At 37.0% G+C, this 26751-nt stretch overlaps 1 protein-coding gene across 6 annotated transcripts in view; it reads right to left on the bottom strand.

Moving 5' to 3' along the window:
• Positions 1 to 25602, bottom strand: part of LOC127645182 (GRB10-interacting GYF protein 2-like) — a 45089-nt gene extending 19487 nt beyond the window's left edge. For 2 of the 6 annotated variants that reach the window (XM_052128714.1, XM_052128715.1), the window contains exons 1-14: positions 25497 to 25602; positions 16354 to 16404; positions 15253 to 15391; positions 12436 to 12531; positions 10614 to 10722; positions 10247 to 10355; positions 9829 to 9869; positions 9246 to 9278; positions 8947 to 9123; positions 6391 to 6620; positions 6090 to 6240; positions 4788 to 5036; positions 2418 to 2608; positions 292 to 442 (exon numbers count right to left, since the gene is read on the bottom strand). In XM_052128714.1, the coding sequence (XP_051984674.1) occupies positions 292 to 442; positions 2418 to 2608; positions 4788 to 5036; positions 6090 to 6240; positions 6391 to 6620; positions 8947 to 9123; positions 9246 to 9278; positions 9829 to 9869; positions 10247 to 10355; positions 10614 to 10722; positions 12436 to 12531; positions 15253 to 15391; positions 16354 to 16391 (1714 nt within the window). In that variant the 5' untranslated portion in view covers positions 16392 to 16404; positions 25497 to 25602. The remainder of the gene's footprint in view (positions 1 to 291; positions 443 to 2417; positions 2609 to 4787; positions 5037 to 6089; positions 6241 to 6390; positions 6621 to 8946; positions 9124 to 9245; positions 9279 to 9828; positions 9870 to 10246; positions 10356 to 10613; positions 10723 to 12435; positions 12532 to 15252; positions 15392 to 16353; positions 16405 to 25496) is intronic. The other 4 variants (XM_052128716.1, XM_052128720.1, XM_052128717.1 and 1 more) reach the window with 3 other exon arrangements.
• Between the last annotated feature and the right edge of the window lie 1149 nt (positions 25603 to 26751).

Here is a 26751-nt window from a genome sequence, read left to right as displayed (position 1 = left end):
TATTATTCATAAAGTAATAATTCATATACATGAATATTTAAAAACTTAAATATGAATTTGTCATAATGCAGGACCATTTACAATTAATAACTAAAAGCAAAAAGGTAAATAATAATAGTGGAATATCTTAAAATAAATAATGAACAGTACCAGGAATTAAATCACACTTTCCCTTTTACAATCTTTTTGTGTTCATGTGCTTGAAGCGCATGTATAAGTGTTATGCCTCAACTACCCAAGTCTCCTGGAAAACAGTGGTAAAATTGGTGGATTTTATTCTGATTTGCCCACCTTGGATTTCTCCCTGTGGATCCTTGTAAAACCATTTAAATGCAGCCTCATGGGTAATGGGAAGAGCTGTGGGTTTGGGGCCGATCTTGGCAGCCAGACGCTCATCGTCCACACCTCCGTCCTGTAGGTATGCCACCATTTTCTCAGCTTCCTGTTTAAGGAGAAAGGATGTGTTCTTATATACTGTTTGAACATTCAATCCTTATGGCAACTCCTCAACATTTACATTTATGCATTTGGCAGATGCTTTTATCCAAAGCGACTTAATAATAATAATAATAATAATACATTTTATTTAAAGCGCCTTATCAGGACACCCAAGGACACTGTACAAAACAGATAAAAACCATTAAAACAGTAAACAATAAAATTGGCAAAACAACATTGAGGTGATATGGGTCAGGCGGAATATGATTGTCTAAACAAGTGAGTTTTGAGTTTGGATTTGAAAAGATTAAATGAGTTGATGGTACGAAGATCTGGAGGAGGGAATTCCAAAGATGGGGAGCAGAGCGACTAAACGCCCTGTTCCCCATTGTGACAAGACGAGCAGGGGAACAGAAAGATGGCAGGTGTGAGATGACCGGAGTGAACGAGTAGGGATGTTTAAATGGAGAAGATCTGAGATATATAGAGGAGCCATGTTATGAACTGCTTTGTAAGTAATGAGAAGTATTTTAAAGATGATCCTCTGTTTGACAGGAAGCCAGTGAAGTTGTTGCAAGACGGGAGTGATATGATGAAAAATAGGGGTCTGAGTAATCAGGCGTGCAGCAGAGTTCTGTAGGAGCTGCAGCTTCTGGAGCGACTTATTAGGGAGGCCAAACAGGAGTGAGTTGCAGTAATCTAACCGAGATGTGATAAGACTGTGAACCAGGATGGCGGTGGTTTTTGGAGTAAGAGAGGGACGGAGGCGGAAATGTTACGCAGGTGGAAATAGGCTGACCGGGTGATGCTGTTAATGTGAGAGTGGAAGGATAAAGTGCTGTCAAGGACGACACCCAGACTCTTAACCTGAGGGGAGGGAAGGATAGTTGAGTTATCAATGGTAATGGAAACTTTATTAGCTTTAGAGAGGGTATGAGGTGTGCCCACCAGGAGGACTTCGGTTTTTGAACTGTTCAGTTTGAGAAAGTTGGATGAAAACCAAGAGTGAATTTCTTGGAGACAGAGGGTAAGAGAGGTTGGCGGGAGTAAAGAAGATGGTTTAGTAGAGAGGTAGAGCTGGGTGTCAGTCCGCGTAGCAATGAAATTTAATGTTATGTTTACGGAGGATGTGACCAAGAGGGAGGATGTATATGATAAAAGGAGAGGCCCCAATACAGAGCCTTGGGGCACTCCGGCGGAGACGGGAAGGTAACGGATTTCTGGGTTTTAGTTGTATGAACTGTGTGCGATCAGAGATGTATGAAGTAAACCAGGCTATGGGAGTGTGGGTGATACCAATAGATGATAATCGACTGAGAAGGGTGGGATGAGAAATGGTATCAAAAGCTGCTGTGAGGTCCAGAAGAATGAGAATTGAAAGTAACCCAGAATCAGAAGCCATAAGAAGGTCATCTGAAATTTTGATGAGTGCGGTTTCAGTGCTGTGAAGGGGACGGAAGCCAGATTGAAACTGCTCGTAGATGCTATTCGACATGAGGTGAGTATGAAGTTGAAAAGCAACTGTTTTTTCCAGGATTTTGGATATGAAGGGTAAATTAGATATGGGACGGAGATTGCTAAAATTAGTGGGGTCCAGACCAGGTTTTTTTGACTTACAGTGCATTACAGGGACAATGCCCCCGGAACAACCTGGAGTTAAGTGCCTTGCTCAAGGACACAATGGTGGTGGCTGTGGGGATCAAACCAGCAACCTTCTGATTAACAGTTATGTGCTTTAGCCCACTACGCCACCACCACTCCAACTCAACATAGCAATTATCTATCTGTCTGCATATATAGTTCATATGATTTTTTATCTCTGTACACTTTTTTTTTCAAAAGACAATAAAAAAATATGGCAATTAGCGGTATTGACATAGATTTACCATTTTAATTTTCTCTCAATTTAGGCACCCGTTAAACATTCAGGTGCAGGTTCTCCTTTACAATATCTCCAAAAATAAACATTCATCCAGCACCTGCTCAAAGTGCTTGAGTCCCTCATCCTCATCCAGGTCAGTGGGCAGGGCAGAGGTCAGGCCGATAGGGCCCACAATGCCTGTGGAGTGGGGGAGAAGTGGAGCCACTGGCACCTCCAGAGGCTTGAGCTGCAATGTCTGAGTAGGCACTGACTGGGCAGGGAGCACTGAAGGTGTCCGCACTGGAAGATCTGAAAGTAAGAACAGATATAATTCAGCATTCTATTACTAAAAACACATCCTGAAAAATGCCACACAGGGGGTTTGTTCCAAAGGCTAGTGAGCTGCCTCGCTGCATTCTGCCTACATACTAATAGACATGGAAACACATAAGTGAGCAATTTGGAACATTCTCCCTAGGCAGCAAATCTGTGCGGCATACAAATCGCACTCTTTATAGGGATAGACAAACTCGTATTACTTGTTTTTTTCATGGAACACAAAAGGTGTTAGGGAGAAATGTCACCATTAACTTTTATTGTACTCCATACATTGCATGGAAAAACAAAAGATGCAGTTAATGTGAATGGTTAACGTGCTGACTAACATCTTGTTTCCACACAAAAAATTTGGATTAACATGAGGGTGAGAATATTAGTGGTCGGCCGATGCGATACCGAAATATAGTGAGCAGGATGGTTGTAATAAATGCAGAAATGCATAAAACTATTTAACAACAGCAATTCAGATGTATAAAACATTTATAGTGAAAATATTTTTTCTAAAAAATTTACTTTCATTTGAAAAACAATTAACAACAATATTTTAATGTTAAAATCTTAAATTATAATAATACTATTTTATTCATGGACAAATGTATAGGTTGATTTTGGAAATGACTAGGGAAAGTTAACACTTCTGTAAAGTGTACACTTTATGGCAAATGGTGATAATCGCAACATGGCCAAATATGTGCTGATATAACTCTCACTAGAGGAAATTATGAATACATTTTTTTTATTGAACTATCCTTTTAACTACACCCTCATGCCATTCCAGATGTGCATGACTCTTCTGCAGAGCACAAATGAAGACTACCTCAGCTCTTTAGGTCCATACAATGAAAGTGAATGGTGACCAGAACTTTGAAGCTCAAACAGCACATAAAGGCAGCATAAGAGGAATCCATAAGACTCCAGTGGTTAAATCCATACCTTCAGAAGCAATATAATAAGTGTGGGTGAGAAACGAATCAATAAATTTTTTTTTTACTATAAATCTCCACCTTTGACTAGTCCTGACCAATAAGTGGCAATAGGCACGTAGAATGTGAATTGGCAGAAAACAAAACAAGAATGTGGAAGTGAAACCTGAGATTTATAATAGAAAAGGACTTGGATATGTGATTCTCACCCACACTTATCGTATTAATTCTGACGATATGGACTTAAGCACTGGAGTTGTATGGATTACTTTTACGCTGCCTTTGTGCTTTTTGGACCTCTGAGTTCTGGTGACCATTCACTTGCAATGTATGGACCTAAAGAGCAGAGATATTATTTAAAAAATCTTTGTTTGTGTTCTGCAGAATAAAGTTATACACATCTGGCATGGTGTTGAATAAATGATGAGTGAATTTTTATTTTTGTGTGAACTATCCCTTTGTGTGAAGAGATCCGAGAGTGAAAGTTAAAGTGAAGATTGAGTAAAAAAAAACCTCAATCTGTATATTGTTCTGATTCTCAACCAAACACACCAAATAGGTTCTGAAGATATGGATGTAACACTGGCATCGTATGGATTACTTATGTTTTTTTGTGTGATTTTTAGAGCTTCAAAAGTTCTGGTCACCATTCAATTGCATTGTATGGACCTACAGAGCAGAGATATTTTTTGACTAAATCTTTGTGTGTTCTGCTGAAGATAGTTAGTCACACATCTGGGATGGCATGACGGTGAGTAAACGATAAGCAAATTTAAATTTTTTGGTGAAATATCCCTATAAGCAAAATGCACAACAGGCTTGATTCAATACAGGTGATGTGAGAGGAATGACGTAATACTCTAATTTTGGCACATTTTAGGTAAAATGGTCATTTAAAATATATTTTATAGATTATTATTGCAGTTCTAAATAGATAATAAATATACTTTATATCCAAAATATTATCCATATCTTGGATCTATTTCGAAGTGCATTCTAGGTTTGCCTTCTCTGCGAATAATATATACAATGACTTTTTTTTTTTTTTTTTTGACAAAATGACAAACCTTAGGAGGCAGTATAATAAAGTTACCTTAATAAAGGTAAGGACATTGTCTAGGGAGCACGTCTATAATGCCTTAAAAGTGCTGCCTATGGAGGAAGCTCACATGGTATAGGATTAGACCCAGGGTATTTGAAAAGGCTATTTTGCATTTGAGTCTTACCTGGGAGTGTGTTTGCAACATGTGGTATGGAAATGGCCTCCACTAGCCTGTCAGGTAAGGTTGTGTGTAGTGGCGCTTTACTGGGTTCAGGTCGGTGTTCTGGAACGACTTTCTGCAACGGTCTCTCACTTTCTTCAGCTTGCTCTGGCTGCACTATTGGAAGGCGTGCTGGGGTCACAGGCTTGGGAGGTGTTACCATTTTTGTCAATGGTATAGCTACCGGTGATGCCTCTTCCGATACACTGCCTTCTATTAATGAGAAAAAATATTTGAGGTAAAAAAAAATACAAAAAATAACAGACACAGTTCCTAAAGTTTATGATTTTTTTAGATGTTAACTGGCAAGTATGTGTTGGTCAAGGTGGAAGAAAATTATAAATTTGAAAGGGAAAGTGGTTTATTTAAAGGGATAATTAATGAAAATTCATTCATTTAGTCCACTTTCTCTTGAGAAAAAAATAAATAAATAAAAAGTTAAACAATGTTTGTCTCAGTCACCATTCCAGTCACCATTCACTTTCACTGCATGAAAAAAAAGATGCAATGAAAGTAAAAGGTGACTGAAGCTAACATTCTGTGTTTCATGGAAGTCAACATGAGGGTGAGAGCATGATGATAGAAATTCCATTTTTGGATTATCTGTCCCTTTAAGGATTTTTAGACAATTTGCATTCCCAGGTTTGAAACAAATCATTAGTACTGGATGTGACAGTCCGTATATAAGATTTGTACCAGATTTGAAAGCATCTACAGTACATAAACATATTATTCATGAGAAGAGGCCATTTCATGGGAGCTTTTTTTCACCTTTCAGAAGCATTGGTTGATAATGTGTATTTGCCGATAAACATCTTTCTTTGAAATAGACAATGAACCGAAACTGGTAGTCTCTATCACTTTCACAATCTATATGTATAGCAAGTGTGTACACATCAGCCCGCTTATATTTATAAATCAACGTTGTGGTATAAAAGGTCACCAAAAAGCATTTACATTTTTGAGGGAAGAGTACAAATAGAAACGGCTGTGTTTATTTGTAAACTATTTCATAGAAACAATATGACCTTATGTGCTTCGTGTATTTGTGTATTGTCACATGCAATTAAGAATTGCCACTGAGCATTTAAATATTATTATTTAAAAATGGCTCTTTGAATTTATGTATTTAAAAGGAATAGCAAAAGGTCACATGGGTGAAATAATATTCAACTTATGTAACATCTGATCAAAGTTGTGGTTTCCAGCAGTGGTCAACAGATTCAGTATTTTACAGCATCTTCCGATGTTTTATTTCCTCCTCACCTTCATTTCTCTCACCATTGCGTCTTGCGTCTTTGTCAGTATCTTTGGTTTGTTCTAAATCACTGTCGTCCTTTTCTGTGTATTCTCCATTCTCCTCCAGTGGCCGGAAGTCCAGCTCCGCCTCTTCCAGGATTGGCTCCTTAGGAGCTTTCTGATGGGGCAGTGGGGAATATCCATCAATCAAAAAAAATTCTAAGGAATAATTGCCATCTGACATTGATAAAGCTGATTTTATCAATCCCAAACAGACATTATTTATACAGATTTACTCAGAAAAACATGGTAAAGTTTAGAAACTCACTTCCAATATTCTCACCTTAAGTGAGAGGAAGGCCCCAGAGGAGTCAAATGTACCCGTCTCCTCTTCTGCATCTTCGAGACACCATTCTGGCAAGCTGTCTCTCTCCTCCTCTACACTCCCGGTGCCCGATCGAGGTCTGCGGTAACCGGCACGCTCCTCATCCCTTGCATCGAACGGGAAGCGCCGCCGTTGCTCTGGGTGTTCCCGCCACCCTGTTGATCGCTGGCCATCTGCAGATAGGGAATTTTGTTGGATTATAACCTACACTAGTTTTTAACATTTTAAAATTTGAGTATTCACTGCAGCACTATTCAGCAGCAGTGCTAGCAAAACAAACAAATATTTGAACTGAGATTTGAGCTTGCAGGACTGAATGAGCAATGCTGGCGGCATGCAAATACTAAAATACAACATGAATATAGGACTCACTAACACGATCTGAATCAGTCTAACAAATCCGTCACAGAAAAAAAATTATTGAACCTATCAGAGTGGTAACTAAACTGCAAGTCTTAACTTTTCCATGTCTAACTTGAAATAAACCAAATCACAGTTTTAAATAAATGGCATTTTACCATAAAAACACACACACACAAAAGTTTGGCATAATGTACAGATTTTGCTGTTTCAGAAGGAAATTGGTACTTTTATTCTCAAAAGTGGCATTCAAATCATCACAAAGAATAATCAGAACATTACCTGTGTAAAAAAAACAGCACCATCACTATTTGAAAAAGTCAAATCTAGACAGGCCCCATTTCCAGCAGCCATCACTCCAACACCTTTTCCTTGAGTAATCATGTGAAATTGCTAATTTGGTACAAGAAAATCACTTGCCATTATATCAAACACAGTTGAAAGCTATTATGTTTTGTTAAATGAAGCTTAAAATTGTCTTTGTGTTTGTTTTTGAGTTGCCACAGTATGAAATAGACTGGCATGTCTTAAGGTCAATATTAGGTAAAAAATGGCAAAAAAGAAACAGCTTCTCTAGAAACTTGTCAATTTTAAGTCGTTTTGAGGAAGGAAGGCTATACGATGCATGAAGCTGTCAAAAAACTGAAGATTTCATACAAAAGGTGTACACTAAAGTCTTCAAAAACAAAGTACAACTGTCTCTAACAAGGACAGAAAGAGATGTGGAAGGCCAGATGAGCAACTAAACAAGAGGATAAGTACATCAGAGTCTCTAGTTTGAGAAACAGACACCTCACATGTCCTCAGCTGACAGCTTCATTGAATTCAACCCGCTCTACACCAGTTTCATGTACAACTGTAAAGAGAAGACTCAGGGGTGCATGCCTTATAGGAAGAATAGCAAAGAAAAAGCCACTTTTGAAACAGAAAAACAAAAAGAAAAGGTTAGAGTGGACAAAGAAACACAGACATTGGACAACAGATAATTTAAGAGTGTTATGGATCTTAAACCCATTGAACTTTTGTGGGATCAGCTAGACTGTAAGATGCGTGAAAAGTGCCCGACAAGACACATCTGTGGCAAGTGCTACAGGAAGCATGAGAAATTTCATCCGAGTATCTGGACAAACAGACAGCTAGAATGCCAAGGATCTGCAAAGCTGTCATTGCTGCATATGGAGGATTTTTTGATGAGAACACTTTGATGTAATTCAAGAAATTCTGAAAATTGTAACAGTAATTTTTCATGTTATTAATGTCCTGACTATACATTTTGATCAGTTGAATGCCACTTTGGTGAATATAAAAGTATATATATATATATATATATATATATATATATATATATATATATATATAGTATGACCATTCTCTGTTGACCTCTCTCATCAACATGGCATTTCCATCTGCAGATCTGCCGCTCACTGGATGTTTTTTGTTTCTGGCATCATTCTGAGAAAATTCTAGAGACTGTTGTGTGTGAAAACCTGAGGAGATCAGTAGTTACAGAAATACTCAAACCAGCCCATCTGGCACCAACGAACATCCATGCAATTATCTAATCAAACCAAAGGGGGTTTGATAATTAATTCGTTTATAACTAATCGCTGCACTGGAGAATTGCATTGCTGACAAGGTGGAGGATAACATTAGACCTAACATTAGCTCTTCGAATGGTTAGAACAAAATTACAAAGTCAAGGATGGAAAAAGCTTACTTCTCATAATAGGCACTTTTGAATTTGTGTAGATCCTTTGTTATTGTTATTGTTTTTCTTTCCCCCCAGGGTTGAGGGGCATCCAATTTGTTCCTGCCAGGTTAAACATGAGTGCTTCGAAGAGGTTTTGTTTCTAAGTGAATTTATAAGTTAATTATAAGTAGTAAATTAATCATTCATGCCAACCTTATATGAAAATGCTGCCTGTTATTTTGCTTTCGTTCAGCCGCTCAACTTCGCATTCTTCAGAAGACCAAGCACGAGCACAGTACATTGTGTGAATGCACGAACGGTTTTATAGTTTTCAATTTTATAGTGTTTTTTATTTTATTTTTGGGAGGTGAGGGCCGGGGACGAGGAAAAAAAACTGTAGTAAACAACATTGTGCTGTTTAAAAAAAAAAAAAAAGGTGCAAAGCGCACCTGGACTTGGGGGGCACCATCGTTCATTATCCCGACGAGACCCCGCTAGCTTCCAGCCCACGTCATCATCCTCTCCATTCTGCTCCTCTCGAGACACACGCCAGTTGTCACTCCCTGAGCGTATGATCTCGTGCTTTCGAGCATTGCCTGCACCAGCATCCTCGTAGTTTGCCCTTACTTTTAAGAAAAAGCAACAGTATGTGTTTTTTGAAGCACTCAAAGCTCAGGATTCAAAGCTCAGGAAGAATGCAAAATCTATCACCATTTTTCTATGTATGTTAGCAAAGCAAATTACTTACTGTGATTGAGTGGAAATTGGGCTGGTGCTCCATCTATATAGAAGAGATTGATTGGATTAGCTGACATGTACTGTGATGCAACAGATCCACAAACTGCCAACATATGCTTTCACACTTTATACAGAGGAGTCCAAACATCTGAGACAACTAGTGAAAATGCTTCTATTTGCATTATTTTCTTATTTAATGCAACATTTCCATTACAACTTACATTATCAGCATAATTTGAATTAAAAGTTGAACTGAAAGATTTACATGACTGGAGCTGCCATGGACTCCACAAGTTTATGTAAAACTTTCAAACCATGTGGTACACAATTCACAGATCAAATGGCACAATTTCTTATACATTTTATTAGAGACCCAAATATAACGCAGAATCGGTTTACATTTTTTAAAACTGAGAGTCATATACATCTGGGATGGGAAAAAGAAAATGTGTCAAACACATCTGGAATGGGATTAGGGTGAGTAAATGATGAGAAGTTTCATTTTTGGGTGAACTATTCCTTTAAATGAAAAAATAAAAAGTGTCAATGCAGTCTCAGACTTTTGGACCCACTGCATATCATAGCATACTAACCTGGATCTTTTCGTCCTGGCTTTTCAAACCTTCTGTCTCCCCTAGACAAGCAAAAAGGGGCACAAAAAGTGCTGTCAGAGTAAACCAGAACAAATAGACAGTCAATCAATCCTATTTAGAACAAATCTCTGCGACACAAATACAGTTCATAGGAACACTTATATTGCATTACATGAGTTTTAACAAACTGGAGTTTAAACATCTTATGGAGTTGCCAAAATTATCTGGCTTGCTCACTGAGGTCTTGAAGACATTAAAGCTGATTTTAAACAATAAGTATGGTTAAAAGCACAAATAAAACAATTTGACTGAAGTGTACTTGAGATTATGGCAATTGCATAACACTATTATATGCTGTAGATTTGTCTGAATTACTTCAAACACAATATGTGCTGCCCGTTGTATTAATTCTGAATACCTCTCCTCCCAGCTCTGGGAGCGATGCATCTCTCTCACTCCGCGGCCAAAACCTCCTTCCACATCATCAAAACTTCTTTGGTAAAACCCACCATCTCCTCTTCCCCTCCCTGCAAAAACACACAACCAAAAAAAGCACATGAACAAACGCACAGGTCGGATGTCTAACCTTTGTACACCTACACAGTATATGAGAAAGTGCAAACATCTGAGACAAAAACGAAGGAAGTGAAATGTGCTCTCAAAGGCCAAATAAGACTCCAGTTAAACAGAAAGTGAATGTTTCCACTCGGTTTCAAACTTATTCAGCTTCTTGCACTTCACTTGGACATTAAAAAAGGAAAGCTAGTGGTTATAATGAAGCTCACCTCGACCCCGTGAGGAACAACGGCCTCTGGGTGCCCCTGCTAGCGTCCCCCCTCCCCTTCCAGTCAAACGGAGAACTGCTGCACTGTTTACAGACATGGAGAAATTTCTCTGTGGAGACAAGACACCAGTGTTAATCTCAACAAAAAATAATTTATGAAAACTTCTGTTGACAAAGGGTTTTTTATTTAGTCAACGATAACAAATACAAGACAAAAAAGATGTATCATCATGACAATTAAACGATTTTATTAAAGCATTCTGTTGCCAATAATCCAGTATGTTGGGGATTTCCCTACTTGAGCTAGATGGCACCATTGACCAATCAGAATAGAGCATTCCAGAGAGCCGTGTAATAAGTGGTGCTGATATAGTGTTAATTGATAGAGATTTTGCTATATCGTGCATTTTGCGATATATTAATATCCATGTGCACAGCCGGTCGAACAAGCAAAATTTCAGGTGGCTGAAGTAATTTTAAAGACCGTCATCTTGCATTTTTGCGCTTCAGAAGCGCTTAATATGCTTCTCATCTGACAGACGCATCATTGTTTCACATGTGCATCGTGTGATATCTCTGGAGTCCAGCAGACTTCCAAATATTTGTGTTTCAGAGAACGGAGAGCACAGAGCAGGAGCACATCTCAAAAAGCAAGACAGCCTAACATTCTAACCACCACTGATGAGAAACACAGCTTAAACATTGTCATGCACTAAAATAAAGGGTTTTTAATCATCATCACCCTTACTACAATTCTGTTCAAATGATGTTTGATATTAGGAAACAAACCATGCATGTTTGCTTTAGCATTAAAACCAAGTTGACAGTTTTTTTTGTTGTATTTGTTTTTACTTTGACTATGTTTTTCAAGTTCCAAATAGAGAGAAAATTATATAGCCTGAGGAGGAAGTAGTTTTGATTCTAAATTTCTTTTAAATCTCTGACTGGATTATCCAAAAATAGGCATTACAATATGGGTATTTACTATACCGTATAAACCCATTTTTATTTATTTTCCTGAAAAATGTGACTATAGTGTGTAATATACAATTACTCATAACATGAGATATGAATTTGGTCACATCGCCCACTCCTACTCTAAAGTGTGAAGAATTCAGAATGCAGTAAACTAACTTCTAAATCCAGATTCAGTATTCATGCTATTATTTCAGGAGCACAGGTTCACAACAAAGACAGTTGTGCAGTATATAGTAATAGTATTTGTATACTATCATTTATATGCTTCATGTCTTTTAAGTTATATTAAATATTTAAATTAATAAAATGTAGCATATTTTTCTTAATGTTTGAATATCTGCTTAAAGTTTGGTCTGTTACAGTTTGACACCTGTTTTGTAATTCGGCACATTATCATCAACTAAAAGATATTATTTTCATTAACTAAGTTTATATGCTATTTTAGTCAAGTAAAACAAACTAAAATGAATGAATGTGATGAATAAATATTGACTAATTTTAAAAGCCATTTTTATCAATAGACTAAAAGGAAAAACTTTAAAACTTAAAAATGAACACTGACAGTCACACATGCAAAGCAATGTAAGGGTCACTCCATGAATAGATAAGGTTGCGTCACAGCAAAACTGAAAGTGCGCGTACATTCCTTAGTTGTTTCGTCAACATCACGTGCCAAAACAAGAAAATTCAATCATATACAAAGTTATGCCACTCTCTTAGAGTATGTAGGCACAGTTTTTCATTGAAGACTCACCACATTCAGTATCAGAGAACATCGAGCTGATAGAGAAAGCACCTCTTTGACATTTCTGATTCTTATCTGAATAAACTAGTTAAATTCTCACCTGTTCTTCCTCTGTAAAAGGGACTAACGCCAATGGTGGCAGGGGCTCCTCTTGTAAAATAGGTAGAAATTCCTTATCGTGAAGATCTACCGGAATCTAAAAAAAACAGTTTGTAGACAAACATTTTATACTCAAGTATTCAAATGACACAGAATGGCACAAATATTAAAGTCAATTACAATAATAGAGAAAGAGTTGAATACAAAACAACTGGCACACATACTAGGGCTGGATGATAGGATGACATAACCGGCTATCAACGGAGTCTTACAATTATCCCGATTGCGAACAGACGATGGTCGACAATATCAGGAAATTGCAAAACCATGGATCAGGGATGGCACCAAATATATTAAACTGTGGCCAGGGTGTGAAACTAGTACCCGCCACCCACCAAATGCAACGAAGCTGAATCCAGTTCGCAAGCTCCTCGTCCAAATGTATTTCATGCAAAAGTAATTTTGCTCATCTGATCTACCCGCAACAGGCGGGTGACCTTCAAGACATATCAGAGTGACACATGATGAGAAATGCTGTTAGTCATAAAGACATGCCTTGAAGAAACACACCATTACATTTTTAAGAACAGACAAAAGAAAAGTCTATGCTCGTGTCTGATTCAATGTTTGTTCAGAGGCACGTGGAACACATGCATGTCGGCGTGCAGCGCAAGCCTGTCTCGTGGAACAAGCGCATGTAAATAATTACTATTTTTCTTTGTTTCATTCATCTGAAAACTGTTTGCAAGAATAATATCATCTATAAGAATGCTGCAAATTATCTCTGATAATCTCGGGTGGTGCTGCAAGTTTAGTTTGTTTTATCTCCACGCGGTTGGCATGCATTGTGAAAGCAACTCTGCATGTTCAGTAATATACTGTATACCTTTGTATTAAATAAACAAAGATAAAAGTAATTAAATCATAAAATAATACAAGACATGTTCACCTTGCAGTCAGTGACAGACAGACATGATCGTTTACACGGCTGGCCCATGCGGTAATTATGTCAGGCAGGAAATCCAAAGTGTGGGATCATTTCGAGAGGGCAAAGGATGACCCTAAGAAGGTGACATGCAAACTCTGCATGTCACTGAAATCATTCATCGGCCTCAAACATGGCTTATCATTTGAAACATGTAAGCAGCCTAACGTTAGCCACTTAACATGACCGCATGCTTTAACGTGAGATAATCTAGATCAGTGGTTCTCAACCTTTTTTGAACAAACGCCCCCTGACCTCTTCATGATCCTCTTAACGCCCCCAACCCCCCAAAAAAAAACACTTCAGAAATACTATTACAGCCAAACAATTGCAACACTGATACCTGAAGCCTGAGTTTTTGGTAAAAAAAAACTGAAACAGAAGTTTCTTATTGTATTTAAACTACATGTAAAAGCCTCAAGTTGAGTAATATTGTGTTTGGAAAAAAATGCAAAAACACATGGATTGTTTGAAAGGTATTGCAAATGTATTTAGAAATTCAAACAAATTCAGGCTCACACACAATTTTTTTTAAGATGAACCAATCACGTGAACAATAACAAATTTGAATAGCCTACAAACGGTCATTTGATTACAAATGACGAACAAAGACGACAACAGCTCGGCCACCTGAACTGAACCGAAGAAAAAACGACGTCAAAAACAGCCACTTTTTTTTTATTAATTACGGTCATTAGTGTGAGCCCTGAGTACTAATTATGCGTCTAATTATGTATTCCGCGTTATGTACAGAAAAAGCCAGTGAAAGCGCGCCTCTATTTTGCGCTGAAAATTCTCCACCTCTTAAAAGCATGTGTAACTTAGGAAGCGGCTCTCCTGGCATATCCTCCTGGTGAAGTGGCAGCAGTAATCCCAGCAAGACGATGACATAGGCTAAGGAGAAGAGCTGAAAAGATTTTTGCGCAGGCCACCTGTTGAGTACCTCTGAGTAACGCCCCCCATTTGTGCCTGAGCGCCCCCCTCTCTGCTGCCTCGTTCACACCGCCCCACAACACTGTCCAAATGCCCCCGTTGAGAACCGCTGATCTAGATAAACATGCACTATTAGGGGAAGCTAAATTAGTACCTCACTTACCGCATGTTTAGCTTAATAAACATTTCTATCTATAAATTAACAAAATGTTCAGACAGTCTCCTTGCTGGTTTTTCCGACACATTCAGAATCATTACTGCTTTTGCCATTGTCACTGCGGCTCGCTTCATGCGTGCGCTTCTAAAATGTATGTCTAGTATTTCTCTGTAATGTAGAACAGTGTTAGCAATGTTACTTATAACATTCTTTCCCAGCCCTGGAACTCAAACCATTTTCTGATGCCTCTCAAAATATATATAAGTAATTCAATTGATATCATAAACGTGTGACAACTAATCTAGTCGACTAGGAAAATCTTTGGTCGGGGGCAGCCCTAGAAGTGAATTTATTAGGCTTAAGTGTTATGATTATTATTATCTTCACATTTCTAATGTTCTTAATCAGTAGGCTATTAGTAATTTTCCATCTGTTGTCATTGACGGATGCGTGCGTGATGGCAAATGGAGCCGTTGGAGATGGTAAATGTTTGGATTTGGGGAGGTTGTTAAATATTGTTTTTTGATCACTTTGATATTTTATTGCTTAACTAGAAAAAAAAGAAAAAACAACACATTCACTACACAAATTTCCATGACTTTTCTATGCTATGATTTGGGGAATCCTGTGAAAAGCATGACAAACCAAGACCAATCAGTCCAAGACTAATGCTTAATTTGTTTACATTAACACTCAGAAATCAAATTTGAAAAGGCAAAAAAAAAATAAAAAGGTGTCCTCACCCCATTATCCTTAACATAAAGTGCAAGCATCTCTTCTCGCCCGTAACGGTAGTCTGCGAGTTTATACTTTGGCAATGCAGGTGAAAGTGGAGGGGAGGCCACACTGCTGCTACCTACTCCACCAGACAGGGCACGGAGCCTGAGACACAGTGGAAACAAACAGGGCATGTTATTGACAGAATTTATCTGTGGTAAACACTGACATGTTTATGATTGTTTACAAGGTCCCTATTATCAGGTAAAAAATAAAAAACAGCTAAATTAAACAAACTTTGAGAAAATATTGAAGGAATACCACACTTACTGCAGAAAAATAATTTGGAAACATTCTTTAGTTTAAAAAAGAAAGAAAAAAAGAAAATTCGGCAGGTAAGTGGAGTGTGTTAAAAAGCAAAAATGCCTTTAGATAAAGCACTTAGATTAACTCTTCAGAATAACTGTTGTTATTTGAGCTTGAAAGATAAAGCAAAAGTAGGCAACTAAGTTTGTTTTCTTTTAAGCCAACCATTAGTTTAGTTGAAATACTTGAATTTCTTCCAATGAACAAAAAAGTACATTTTAGGTAGAATTACAGCCTCAGCCACCATAAAATGTTATAATATGGAAGAAGAAAAAAAAAGATGCAATTAAAGTGAATGAGGTGGCTGAGGTTGTCATTCAGCACAAAGTCAGTCAAATGGGTTTGAAATTAAAACAACATGAGGGTCAGTAAATTATCCCATTTCAGGTGAACGATCCCTTCATCACACATCAAACACTGTGGCAGTTGAATACTTTTAAAAGTTAATTTGTGGTGCTGCACACTTGCCTGATATGCTTTCATTTTAAGTGCATTTGCCATTAACATATTTACTGTTTTATTACAGTCTGAAATAATTTTGTGTGGTCATCGGTAAGATCTCAAGTTGTTGTTTTTCCTCAGCATATCTCTAGTGAAAGGTAAAGCTCTCAGCAGCAATGTAATACTGAAATAATGAATGGGGCTGTGTACATCACTAGCCTGGTATAACATTTAATGAAAAATGTAAATAAAATTAAAATAAAAAAATTAATAATAATCAAAAAGGAACAAAAGCCTGATGCTTCAACAATAACACTCACCATTCTGGACCGAAGTTAAGTGTCTGGGTTTCTGCCATTTTCCTTTAAAGTCTGAAAAGAAATGACAATGACTTCACTATGGGTAAAGTGTGTTAAGACACACTTTGATATTTGCTTGACAAAAACTTTGGACTCATTTTAAAAGTTTGAGGGTTATGCAGACTAGACTTAACACGATGTCATAATTTTCATTCCGGTGCATATCCGCAATTTTAAACCGGTTAAACCTACACAATCTCACAGCAAAATTGCAAGGATTCATAGGAGTTCTTGAATTTGGCTAATTCGTATGATATTACATGACTGCACTCATGTAATATCATACTGCACTAAATTCCAACGACTTTAACTACAGCCAATGACGTAGCTGGATGTCGTTTCCATCTTATACTCGACAATTACTTGCTTCTGTCACACATAACAGCTTCCTATCATATTTACACACTCTACTGACCATTAGGTTTAGGTAAGGGGTTTGGGTAAGGGCATAATATTAATATGCATGTCGTTAACGCCTCGTGCGCGAAACTGTCAATTAATTCTACGCTGTTTCAGACGCGGTGCTTGTTGCGCAAATGCAAAAATATTTTTGCCAGATTTGCCAGAAGCAGGTAACGCAACTCATTGGCTTTCCACGAGAGATGTCACTCTTTTATGGGAATCATACATTAGTTCATTCCGATAATGCTATTGGCCCCCAACGCGCCCTTGAGCTAAAACAACACAAGACGCGACAAGCACAATGCGGGTATATTGAGATGCATTTATCAGCTGTCAAAAAGGCCCAACTAGACTATAATTACATTGAAAAACAGCACTGACGGAGAAAGAAAAAAAAATGATATCCACGTTTCCTTCTAATAAACATTACCTTTCCCAAAGGAACGAATCAATGGAGCAAGTAGACTATTTTTTCCATTAAGGATTTTCAGCCACATAATGAATATGTATTAAAGCTCAATGAAAAGTGCTCTCCGTTTAGGCTCATTTGATCAAATCACCAGTAGTTGAACAGAGTATGGGGCTGGATGTGTCTCAAACTCATGCTGAAGGTGTCTGTGTTTCATGTCAATTTCTATACATTTCCGACACGTTCGGGTACGGTTTGGATGCGTGCGGAGTCACTAAAATATGGGGCAAACTGAGTCCCACCTCACACAGTTGTTGCAGTCAACTAAAAGTAATGTCTTATGTAAGTGTGTGTTCAAATTTTTATTTCAATAAAGAACATCTGGCTTTCAGTGCGTTCATTTAGGTTTATTTAGGTTTATTTTCGCAAACTCGTTAGGTGACTTTATGTAGGCAATTCTATTCCCTTGGCTATTGACATAGGAACTGTTAAGTACGTTTCTTTCATTATGTTTACCCATTTTACCAGTATAAAATGTAGCACCATCCTATGTAGAGTATAACCGGTAACACTGTATACTGTGGCAAGCCTAATACAGACATTCTAGTTAGACAAACAGCCAGCTAGCCAGTCAGACAGACTGTAACACATAGCTAGTCAGATAAACTATCAGTCAGATAGATAAGATATAAAATAAAGGGACAGAATGAGACACAGATGAATAAATCCAACCGCTCGTACACTAGAAACTCCACCGACACTGAGAATCATTCACGTTGTATGAGATGACAGCTAAACCACTATAAAGCATGTATTACATGTAGACTAGATATTTATTATATAATTAAAATCACAGCATTTGTGCTTTAATCTCAACTCAACTTTATTTAATTAGCATTTAAAACAAGAGTTGACAGAGTTGATTTACACCCACTCACAGTAATACAATTTAAAACAAAACATTTCAAAATTACTACATACACAAACACCTGTAATCTAAAATAAAAACACTCCAAAACATTGTCCTTCATTTGATTTGTCAGACTCAAAGTTCATGTAAAGAAATGAGATTTCAGACGTGAATTAAAAGTCTTCAATGATTATGTTATGAACTGTTAATTCAGAAAAGTGAAGCTTCCGGCAAAAAACATGTCATAATAAAAGCATGATTCAAAATAAAAGCTAAAAGTTACATCATCTACAAGTAAAGAAGTAGTGAAGTAAAATGTTACAATGTGACCCATAGGCGGGCTGCATTGTAACAGGACCATAAGACAGAAAAGAAATTCCCCTCAAACAATGGAATAAAAACTTGTACCAAGTTTGGATCATTTTGAATAAACAGTTAAAAACAGAGATGGTAACTTTCGTGTGAAATTTAAATTTTGCTACTGTAAAAGGAACGTTTTGTGATATCTTCCAATGTTTTAAAAATGTTGCCACGATTAAACACAAGTAAACTAGCCTAATTAAGTTTAGTCTTACCAGCGTTTGTAGAAACTTCCATGTGTATTTAACTAGTTAGTTAGTACCCCGCTCTCCTCGTAATTTAATTTAATTTAATTTTTCCAAATTTATTTAAACTTTTTGAAGGCAGAAAAGCGGTGACTTAGTAGAGGATAAAAAAAAGGGTACAACAAATGAATCCCACTTAAGTTACACAGGCCATTTTATTTAACATCTGGGATTTTAAGGGTTATAAAATGTACAACATTCCGACATTAAAAAAAAAAAGAACACATCACAAAAGACAACCTATAGAGAAGAAGACAAATAACAGCAACTAAAAAGTAATCAGATACACCCTCGGTCAGAGGTAGTAAAAGTATTGGGTGAAACCACCCAATATTCACAATTTATCTTAAGGGGGAGAAATACATGAATTAAATATGGACACAGCGAAAAAATGGATCACATATTTTGGTAAGAGCTTCTTAAGTCAGCCTAGTTTTTTCCAGTTTCAAAAAATAAATAGGGATGCAACGATACCACTTTTTCTCTTCCGATCCGATAGCTGAAATCTCAGTATTGGCCGATACTGATCCAATACCAGTGTTGTTTTGTTTTTTCATATTCAGTTTAGAATATCTATACCTCATTGAGTGATGCTAATTATATGTAAAGAAACACAAACCTCTAACTACACATTATTTCAATATAAATGTATAGCTTATTAAGAAACACTTTATTATTAACTAGTATACTGGTTAAAGTAGCAGCAAAATTAACAGTAATTCCAGTATAAGTCATCAGTAGAAAAGATGCAGTTTATTATAAGTGAACCGAACTATTGAGCATCTACATCTGAGATGATGTTTGTGAGTAGCGCTCAAATATTGCGCACCAAGTGAAGGCTAAAAATAGCCGCAAATGTGTAAACAGAGCCACGGCATTAACTGACGCACTGGAGCTGCACGTGCATTTTATACATTTACTTATTAAACAAAGTCTTTAGTGATTCACAGAGCTATCGCACGTCTTCAAGTGGCTTTGAATAAAATGCACGAGTCATATGAACTACTTTGTGTTTTTATGGTTCTTTCATGTCATTTTTTTTGAGCTTGACAGTAACGAACATGACTAACACACAGTACCGGATTTGGATCGGGCTCGTCGGACTGACACCCGATCAGTCTAAAAGCTTCAGTATCGGAGCCAATACCGATCCAGGTATCCCTAATTGAACAAAGTCTTAAATCTGTTTGCTGCATTTGTGAATGTGACAAAGCACAAACATAACATTAGCCTAACTAGTCTGACAAATCATGTAAAATTACATTGAATCTGATGTTTTTATGAAACGGGCTATAATTTGTTATCCAGTGTACTGTATTTCCACTTACATTCATAAAGGTTATAAACGTTCAGACTCGGACATTTCTGTATGTTGCGCTCGTACTGCGCTCTGCTTGTACTGCGCTCCGCTCGTGCTGGACTTCTGAAGTGCTCGTGATGCGCAGCACTCGCGACACCTGCATGTCAACTTTCAAATTGAGTGACAGTCAAATGCAACATGAGGAAAATCTTTAAAAAAGTCTTTATCTTCATGCAATACAAGATTTCAACGTTATGATAACCGTCCGTTTTAAAACCGAGGTATATTGTGAAACCTTGTAACCGTTACATCCCTAGTTTACACTGGTAATTTATTAAAATATATGTTTACATATACATCACCTAAAAAGGGGTATTTTGATTAAAAACAGTGCAGTCTCTTGACAGGAGCGCGGCATTCATCACAACACATGTGCATGGGCAGACACGCAGAGGAGTGTTTGAATCAAACAGCGCATGTGTAGAAAATTTTGTCAGAGCTTGGTAATGATGGTATTTTTGTTAAAATAATGAACTGAACAGAGATTATGTCACACCATTAGCTAATCATGACTGCACCCTCCAGTTTGTAAAGAACTGCCTCATGCAGGAGTGCTGTGTTTTGTAGATACCATATAAAGTATATCAACATTTAACAACGCATCTTGAAGTGAAATTAGAATTTAAATTTGACTGCCTTACAATGCATGCCACTTGAACGTTAATATATATTGCAGAATCTTTGTAATTTAGAAATTAGATTGTGTGGGTGTCTGAATCAAGATCACAATCATTTAACGAATAATCGTGCAGCTCTAGCTGGCAGTAATCAGGCCTGGGTGTGTCTAATCCAGCTGACCCCCATTATGTATGCAGTTTCATTGTTTTGGGGATTTAGTAACTAAGGGGGCAAATACTTTTTCATATAGGCCCAGTTGGTATTGGATAATGTTTTGCTTCAATACATAACACTATAATTTAAAAACTGTATTTTGTGTTTACTCTGATTGCTCTTGTTTTATGGTAGATTTTGTTAGAATTTTCGAAAAAAATTTGTATGAGATATACACAAAAATAGAAGAAATCAGGATGGGGGCACCCCATCTCAGCGTTTCTATACCTCCAAGTGATAGGTGCAACCTTTTTGGCTCCAAGGCCCCCCCACTGTCCAAGACAGCATTTGAAGACCCTTTCGCCAACACTAGACATGTCTGATTAAAATAATTAATCATGGATCATTTTTGATTCTAAAAGTTTCTGAAAGAGCCTGTTTATAACTTGTATTTTTTTGCATTTTAAATACATTTTAAGTCAGCTTGAGGCCCCCTTGGAAGTGTGCTGAGGCCCCCTTGTGGGTTCTGGCCCCCTGGTTGAGAACCACTGTCCTAGAATACTTTTCTTTTTTATAGAACACACTACATTGATACCTTTCGCACACTGAGCACAGAGTTGCGGATGTGGTTATTTCAACAACAGTAGACCATAGAGATATACAGTGAGCAGCAATATAGATTAATACCAATCTGTAATGTGTCTAATGTGTCTGAAATGAATCCGACCGTTCAGCTAAACCAGGTTTGTGACAGGATAACGTGCTTCCATAGCACCTTTAAACTACAAATTTTTTTCCATCTAAAATATGCTTTATTAATCGGCATGTTTTAAGCCTTTCACAAACAGATTATGTTTGAGAAAATGATTCAAAGCTCATCTCTTGCATAAATGGCAAGGAAAAACAACCAAAAATGTTATATTACTAGGAGCATAGTGGAGTTCTCATGAGAACATTTCCATTATTTGACAGTCCAATCATTTATAGGCCTACTTCACTTCAGCTAACAGTATTTTAAGTTTCACTATTCTGCTGTGCATTGTTAGTTGTTGGTAGATTTTCATTTTAAGGAAAATATAAAAATGGTCCATTCAGACTTATACGTTTTCAAAATGTTCTCTCTTACAAACTGCTCCCAGACAGCTGACAGAAAAGAAAAAGTGAGAACTCACATTAAAATAAAAAATGTATATATATATTTTTCCATATATATTTTTCCATCAGGGAGATGCTTTTGGCTCAAGAATCACAATTTGTAACAGACTTTATCCCCAGCCCTAGTCTCCATGTTGCTAACCTGTTACGTTCATTTGGAGCATGCACACATGTCCAGCTGAGGTGATATGAAAAAAATGTATCTTTCTTATTCAGCCTTTGGGGGATTGACAACATATCTAACTGCAAACGTCAAATTTCTAAATCTAACTCTTTTAAATCATGACAAAACAAATTCGAAAAAGAAAACAAAAAAAAGATTTTTTTAAAAATGACCTGCCCTACGGTATTGGCCAATGAAAAACCCATATCTAGATGACTAATTGATGTGTAAGATTCCATATCAGTATACAGTCAAGTGCGTGCAATGTACAAGAAAACTAGTAAATGGTTTAAACTGATTTGCACCTAAAATAATCAATTTACAAAACAATTATAAAAAAAATAAATTGTACTTGCAAAGACTTGTTTTTACAAGAGCTCACGTTGAGAAGATAAAGCACCACAATTGGAGATTGCGTATGCTGATCTGCCCTGATTAGTCAAAATATATTGGTAAGCAAGCATCCAACGTAATTAAATACTGAATAGGTGGATTTCAGGTCTTCCTAAAAGTGAGCATTGTTAAAACAAAATTAGAAAAAAAAGGTACATTCCCTTTTATTAGAATTGCAATGCAAATCCTCAGGAGCCAAACTTAGAAATACACAGTGTTTCCCCTAGGATTTTATGTCCATGAGCCTGCAAGGACCGACCCATATTTATGCACATCAGTGGAATAGCAGCTTAAAATGACCTTAGAATCATTAAAAATGTTATTCATGTTCACCTTGTCATGTGTATGTTTATGTGTGTAGTTCCCCCATTAGTGTCCATAGTTTTAAAAGATACTTGTAACTACATCACAGGTAGTCACTGGTAAAACAAAGCATAGTGATACACCGATCAGGAAATTTGAGACCGCTAACGATATTTACACTAAGATTCGCCTGATACAGTTTTTTTAAAAAGTGCCCTTTGCCAGACTTTGCAAGATATATTTAGCAGTTATAAGTTTATACCACACACAGTAAAATTACGGTAAAACTTTTAAAAATGGAACCTTTTTGTACATTATTTCACAACATTAGTGTAGTTAACAATGAACTTAAATGTTAATTAGAACATATACCATTACATTTTTAAAATCAAAAGTTGGATTAATGTAAAGTTAATGCACTATGAACTAACGATGAACAATTGTAATTTTATCAAATAACATTACAATTAATAAAGGCTGTAAAAACATACTGTTCTTTGTTTGTTCATGATACCGAATGCATTAACTAATGTTAATGAATTTAATCTTTTTATTAAGTTACCAAAATTACATAAATTGTGAATTCCTAACATTTATTTGTTTTGAAACAGTTATAAATAGTTCTGTCAATATCAGAGACACGTTCAAAGATATATCCATTACAAGCTCCAAAACTCCAGTGAGACATCGTTATTATCTGTGATTTGTTTACTGTCTTTGGCAACACTATTTATTAAGCAAGTGCATGAAGACGTGGTACCATTATGGCTATAATTTGTGGTAATGTGACCAACATTAATCTGATTTAAATTTGGATCCTCACAGAATATGAGTGACTGAGATATTGAGAGCACCTGGAGAGTGTGCATGTTTGATTGGCACCGCCAGTGAGCATATTGAAGGGAGTGAAGCTGAAAGCGCTCATGATCTGATTGTCACGACTCACGTTACATCACGTAGATTTGTATAAACATGTTTTATGTCTTTATCCTCTCCATGCTCACAGTGCAGTGAGTCAGAATTGCTACTGTAATGACTCTAGAAAATGGGCAACTTAATATTCATACACTTGTAATTATTACACATTTTTTAAAACAAACTGCGTATTGATCTGAATGTCTGAAAGTTTAAAATTGCCAACAACTCACCCTCCAGAGACCATCCTGTCATGCATCAAGGGCTGAGAAAGTGCTTATTCATTAGAGTGGCAGTGTATGAGTGCTGCAAAAGAGATCGACCCTGATACTAGGCACGATCAGTCAATTGCCGATCACAGACTTAAGACAAAGATTGGCCGATTTAGATCAGTGGGCGATCAATGGGTGCATCCCTAATAGTAAGTAACTTCAACAAAACTATAGCTCCTACACATTACCAAATGTGTAGGAGCCAAAAATATAGTCTCTGAACTTAATGTTTATGTCTAAATGTTACAAATACACAGTATAGACCATCAACCAGTTTTATATACATCTTTCCAGCATATTCTAGAGGTGATCCCCATCCGTTCAGCACCTTAGTGTACACCCCTTACTGTGGCAAGAGCTATTTTAAGAACTCTCCCAAATAGGAAGGGCATTCTCAGACATTTGTTGTACTAGAGACTGCCCTTGCCCACTGTTGTCCATCTATTTGAATTTATCACTTCAACATTCAATTTATCAGATTCGAGTGGGTCAAAGGATGACTTGGACGCATAAATAGTTCAAGAAATAGTTACAGCTACATCTTGGCAGTCCTGTCAGAGAGAGAGAGTGTGAGAGAGAATTTTCATTATCTGGCTAGCTATTGGCCGAAGTGAAATACGTTAGTGTGGCCTGCCAAACCGCATCATGCAACTGATCGCACATCTAAATGCAAAACAAACAGGAGTGATATACTGCAGCAGGGATTACACCATCTGTGCAACGTGTCCCTGTAATGACTTAACGACCAGATCTGGATTACACACTCTTAGCAAGCATGAATGCTTAATCAGCATCAAGATTGGAATCATATTTGAACACATCTCAAATGTAAACACGGTCATGTGTCAACTAAATTTATCGTTTGAATGCTCACAACCCTATCAGCCCATTCCTTCATAAATCCAAAATGCTCTTCCACCACCAAAAACAACAACAAATGCAATTTAACTACATTTGTATCTAACGTCAACCAGTCAATCAACAGCTTTGGGTATCGTTTAAAATGCTCAAGATGTATTTAACAGAGGTGTAATGTGATATGCTGAGGCTAACGATGGCCATGTAACTTTCTGACTTCCAACTCCTGCCAAGTTCATGTTTAATTCAACCCCAAGTATCGCCACGAAGTGTACGAACTAGCAACTGTCATATATAGTAGAGCAAAAGCACAGAGTGAGGCCGTCGGAAGTAAAGGTGTAAGTGAGTTGACACGCGTTTAAACCCGTGAGCCTATGCTCACAAAGCGTTTTCCTTCATCTGCCTGGCGACCCTTGATTGCAACATCGGCGGCAGGACGACCTAATCGAGCCCACTGCTTCGAGGCCTACAACCATGCGGAGCGTCGGTGCGCAAACTTGGGGCGGGTTTATCCCACCGAGAGTTCTCGTAGCAATAATTAAGGTTTATTTTAGAGCGAAACCATGTATGTCGGGCCCGCTGTCTTACCTCTGCTTTTACTGACAGCGCTGAGTTTGTGTGCGAGTGGCGTCTCTCGTCTCGTATCCACAAGATGGCTGAAGATGAGTCACATGACATCAAACGTATGCTGAAAAGTACCCGGATGAGAGCGAGCGTGCTGACAGGTGCTTTAAGTGAGTACTTTATTATTAAAAACAAATAGTTCATAAATACATATCCATGAGGTCACACTTTTAAAACGTTTTTGTTCTTTTTTACTTATTATTTATTTAGTTTTTTGTTTAGTTTACTTTTCAAAGGAATACTTAACCCAAAAATGAAAATTCTCTCATCATATATTCGCCCTTGTGCCATCCCATATGTGCATTCTTCAGCAAACAAAGACGAAGATTTTTAAAAGAATATCTCAGCTCTGTAGCTCCATGTAATTCAAGTGAATGAGTACCAAAACTTTGAAGGTCCAAAAAGCACATAAAGGCGGCGTAAACGTAATCCATACGACTCCAGTGTTTTAATCCATGTCTTGTGAAGTGATCCAATCGGTTTTGGGTGAGAACAGACCAAAATTTAACTTATTTTTCACTATAAATCTTGACATCAGCCGTCAGATTTAATTTTTGGGTGAACTATTCTATAAAGCAAATTATTTTTTTATTGCCTATTAACATTCAACATTTCAGGAAGCTTTACTGACATGTTTACACAGCTGAGCATTACAAATGTTTACTAAACAACCTATAATTGGGTATTTCCCTTTGAGTGGTATTGTTCTTAAAATAACTTACTAATATTGACTTAGAAGACTAAATCAAGCCCAAGCCTAAAATACAAGTTTGAGCATTTTAGAGGTGAATAACGGCATTATTGGGGACATCCCCATAAGGATTTTAATATTTTAAATATGTATATTTAGTATATCATTTATTATATTAGTATTCTAAAAAGTATTCTTAGATTTTAAGCACACTCCTGGGGATGTTTTCTGCTATTTTGTCCCCAAAAATATATAGCCCGCTCTTAGGTTTTGCATTGATATTAATAGAATTTGTCTTACACACTTACAAAATGTTTATGATGTAAATGAGAAGTCTGTAATTAATTTTATAAATGTAATAATTGGTTATTACAGCAAAATAAATAAACCTTTGAGATCATTTTTATAATGCAAACATATTAAGCTCATGACATTTTAAGTTCTATACCATTATATTAAATACAGTACATAAAAACAGCTTAGTATTTCAGCATAAGTGGAGATAATTGAGCTAATTCTTTCTATTTC

This window comes from Xyrauchen texanus, chromosome 6 (assembly GCF_025860055.1).
Source record: "Xyrauchen texanus isolate HMW12.3.18 chromosome 6, RBS_HiC_50CHRs, whole genome shotgun sequence".
In the NCBI taxonomy this organism is placed as follows: domain Eukaryota; kingdom Metazoa; phylum Chordata; class Actinopteri; order Cypriniformes; family Catostomidae; genus Xyrauchen; species Xyrauchen texanus.
Note: the sequence above shows the minus strand (reverse complement) of the source record. Positions and strands in the feature narration are given on the sequence as shown.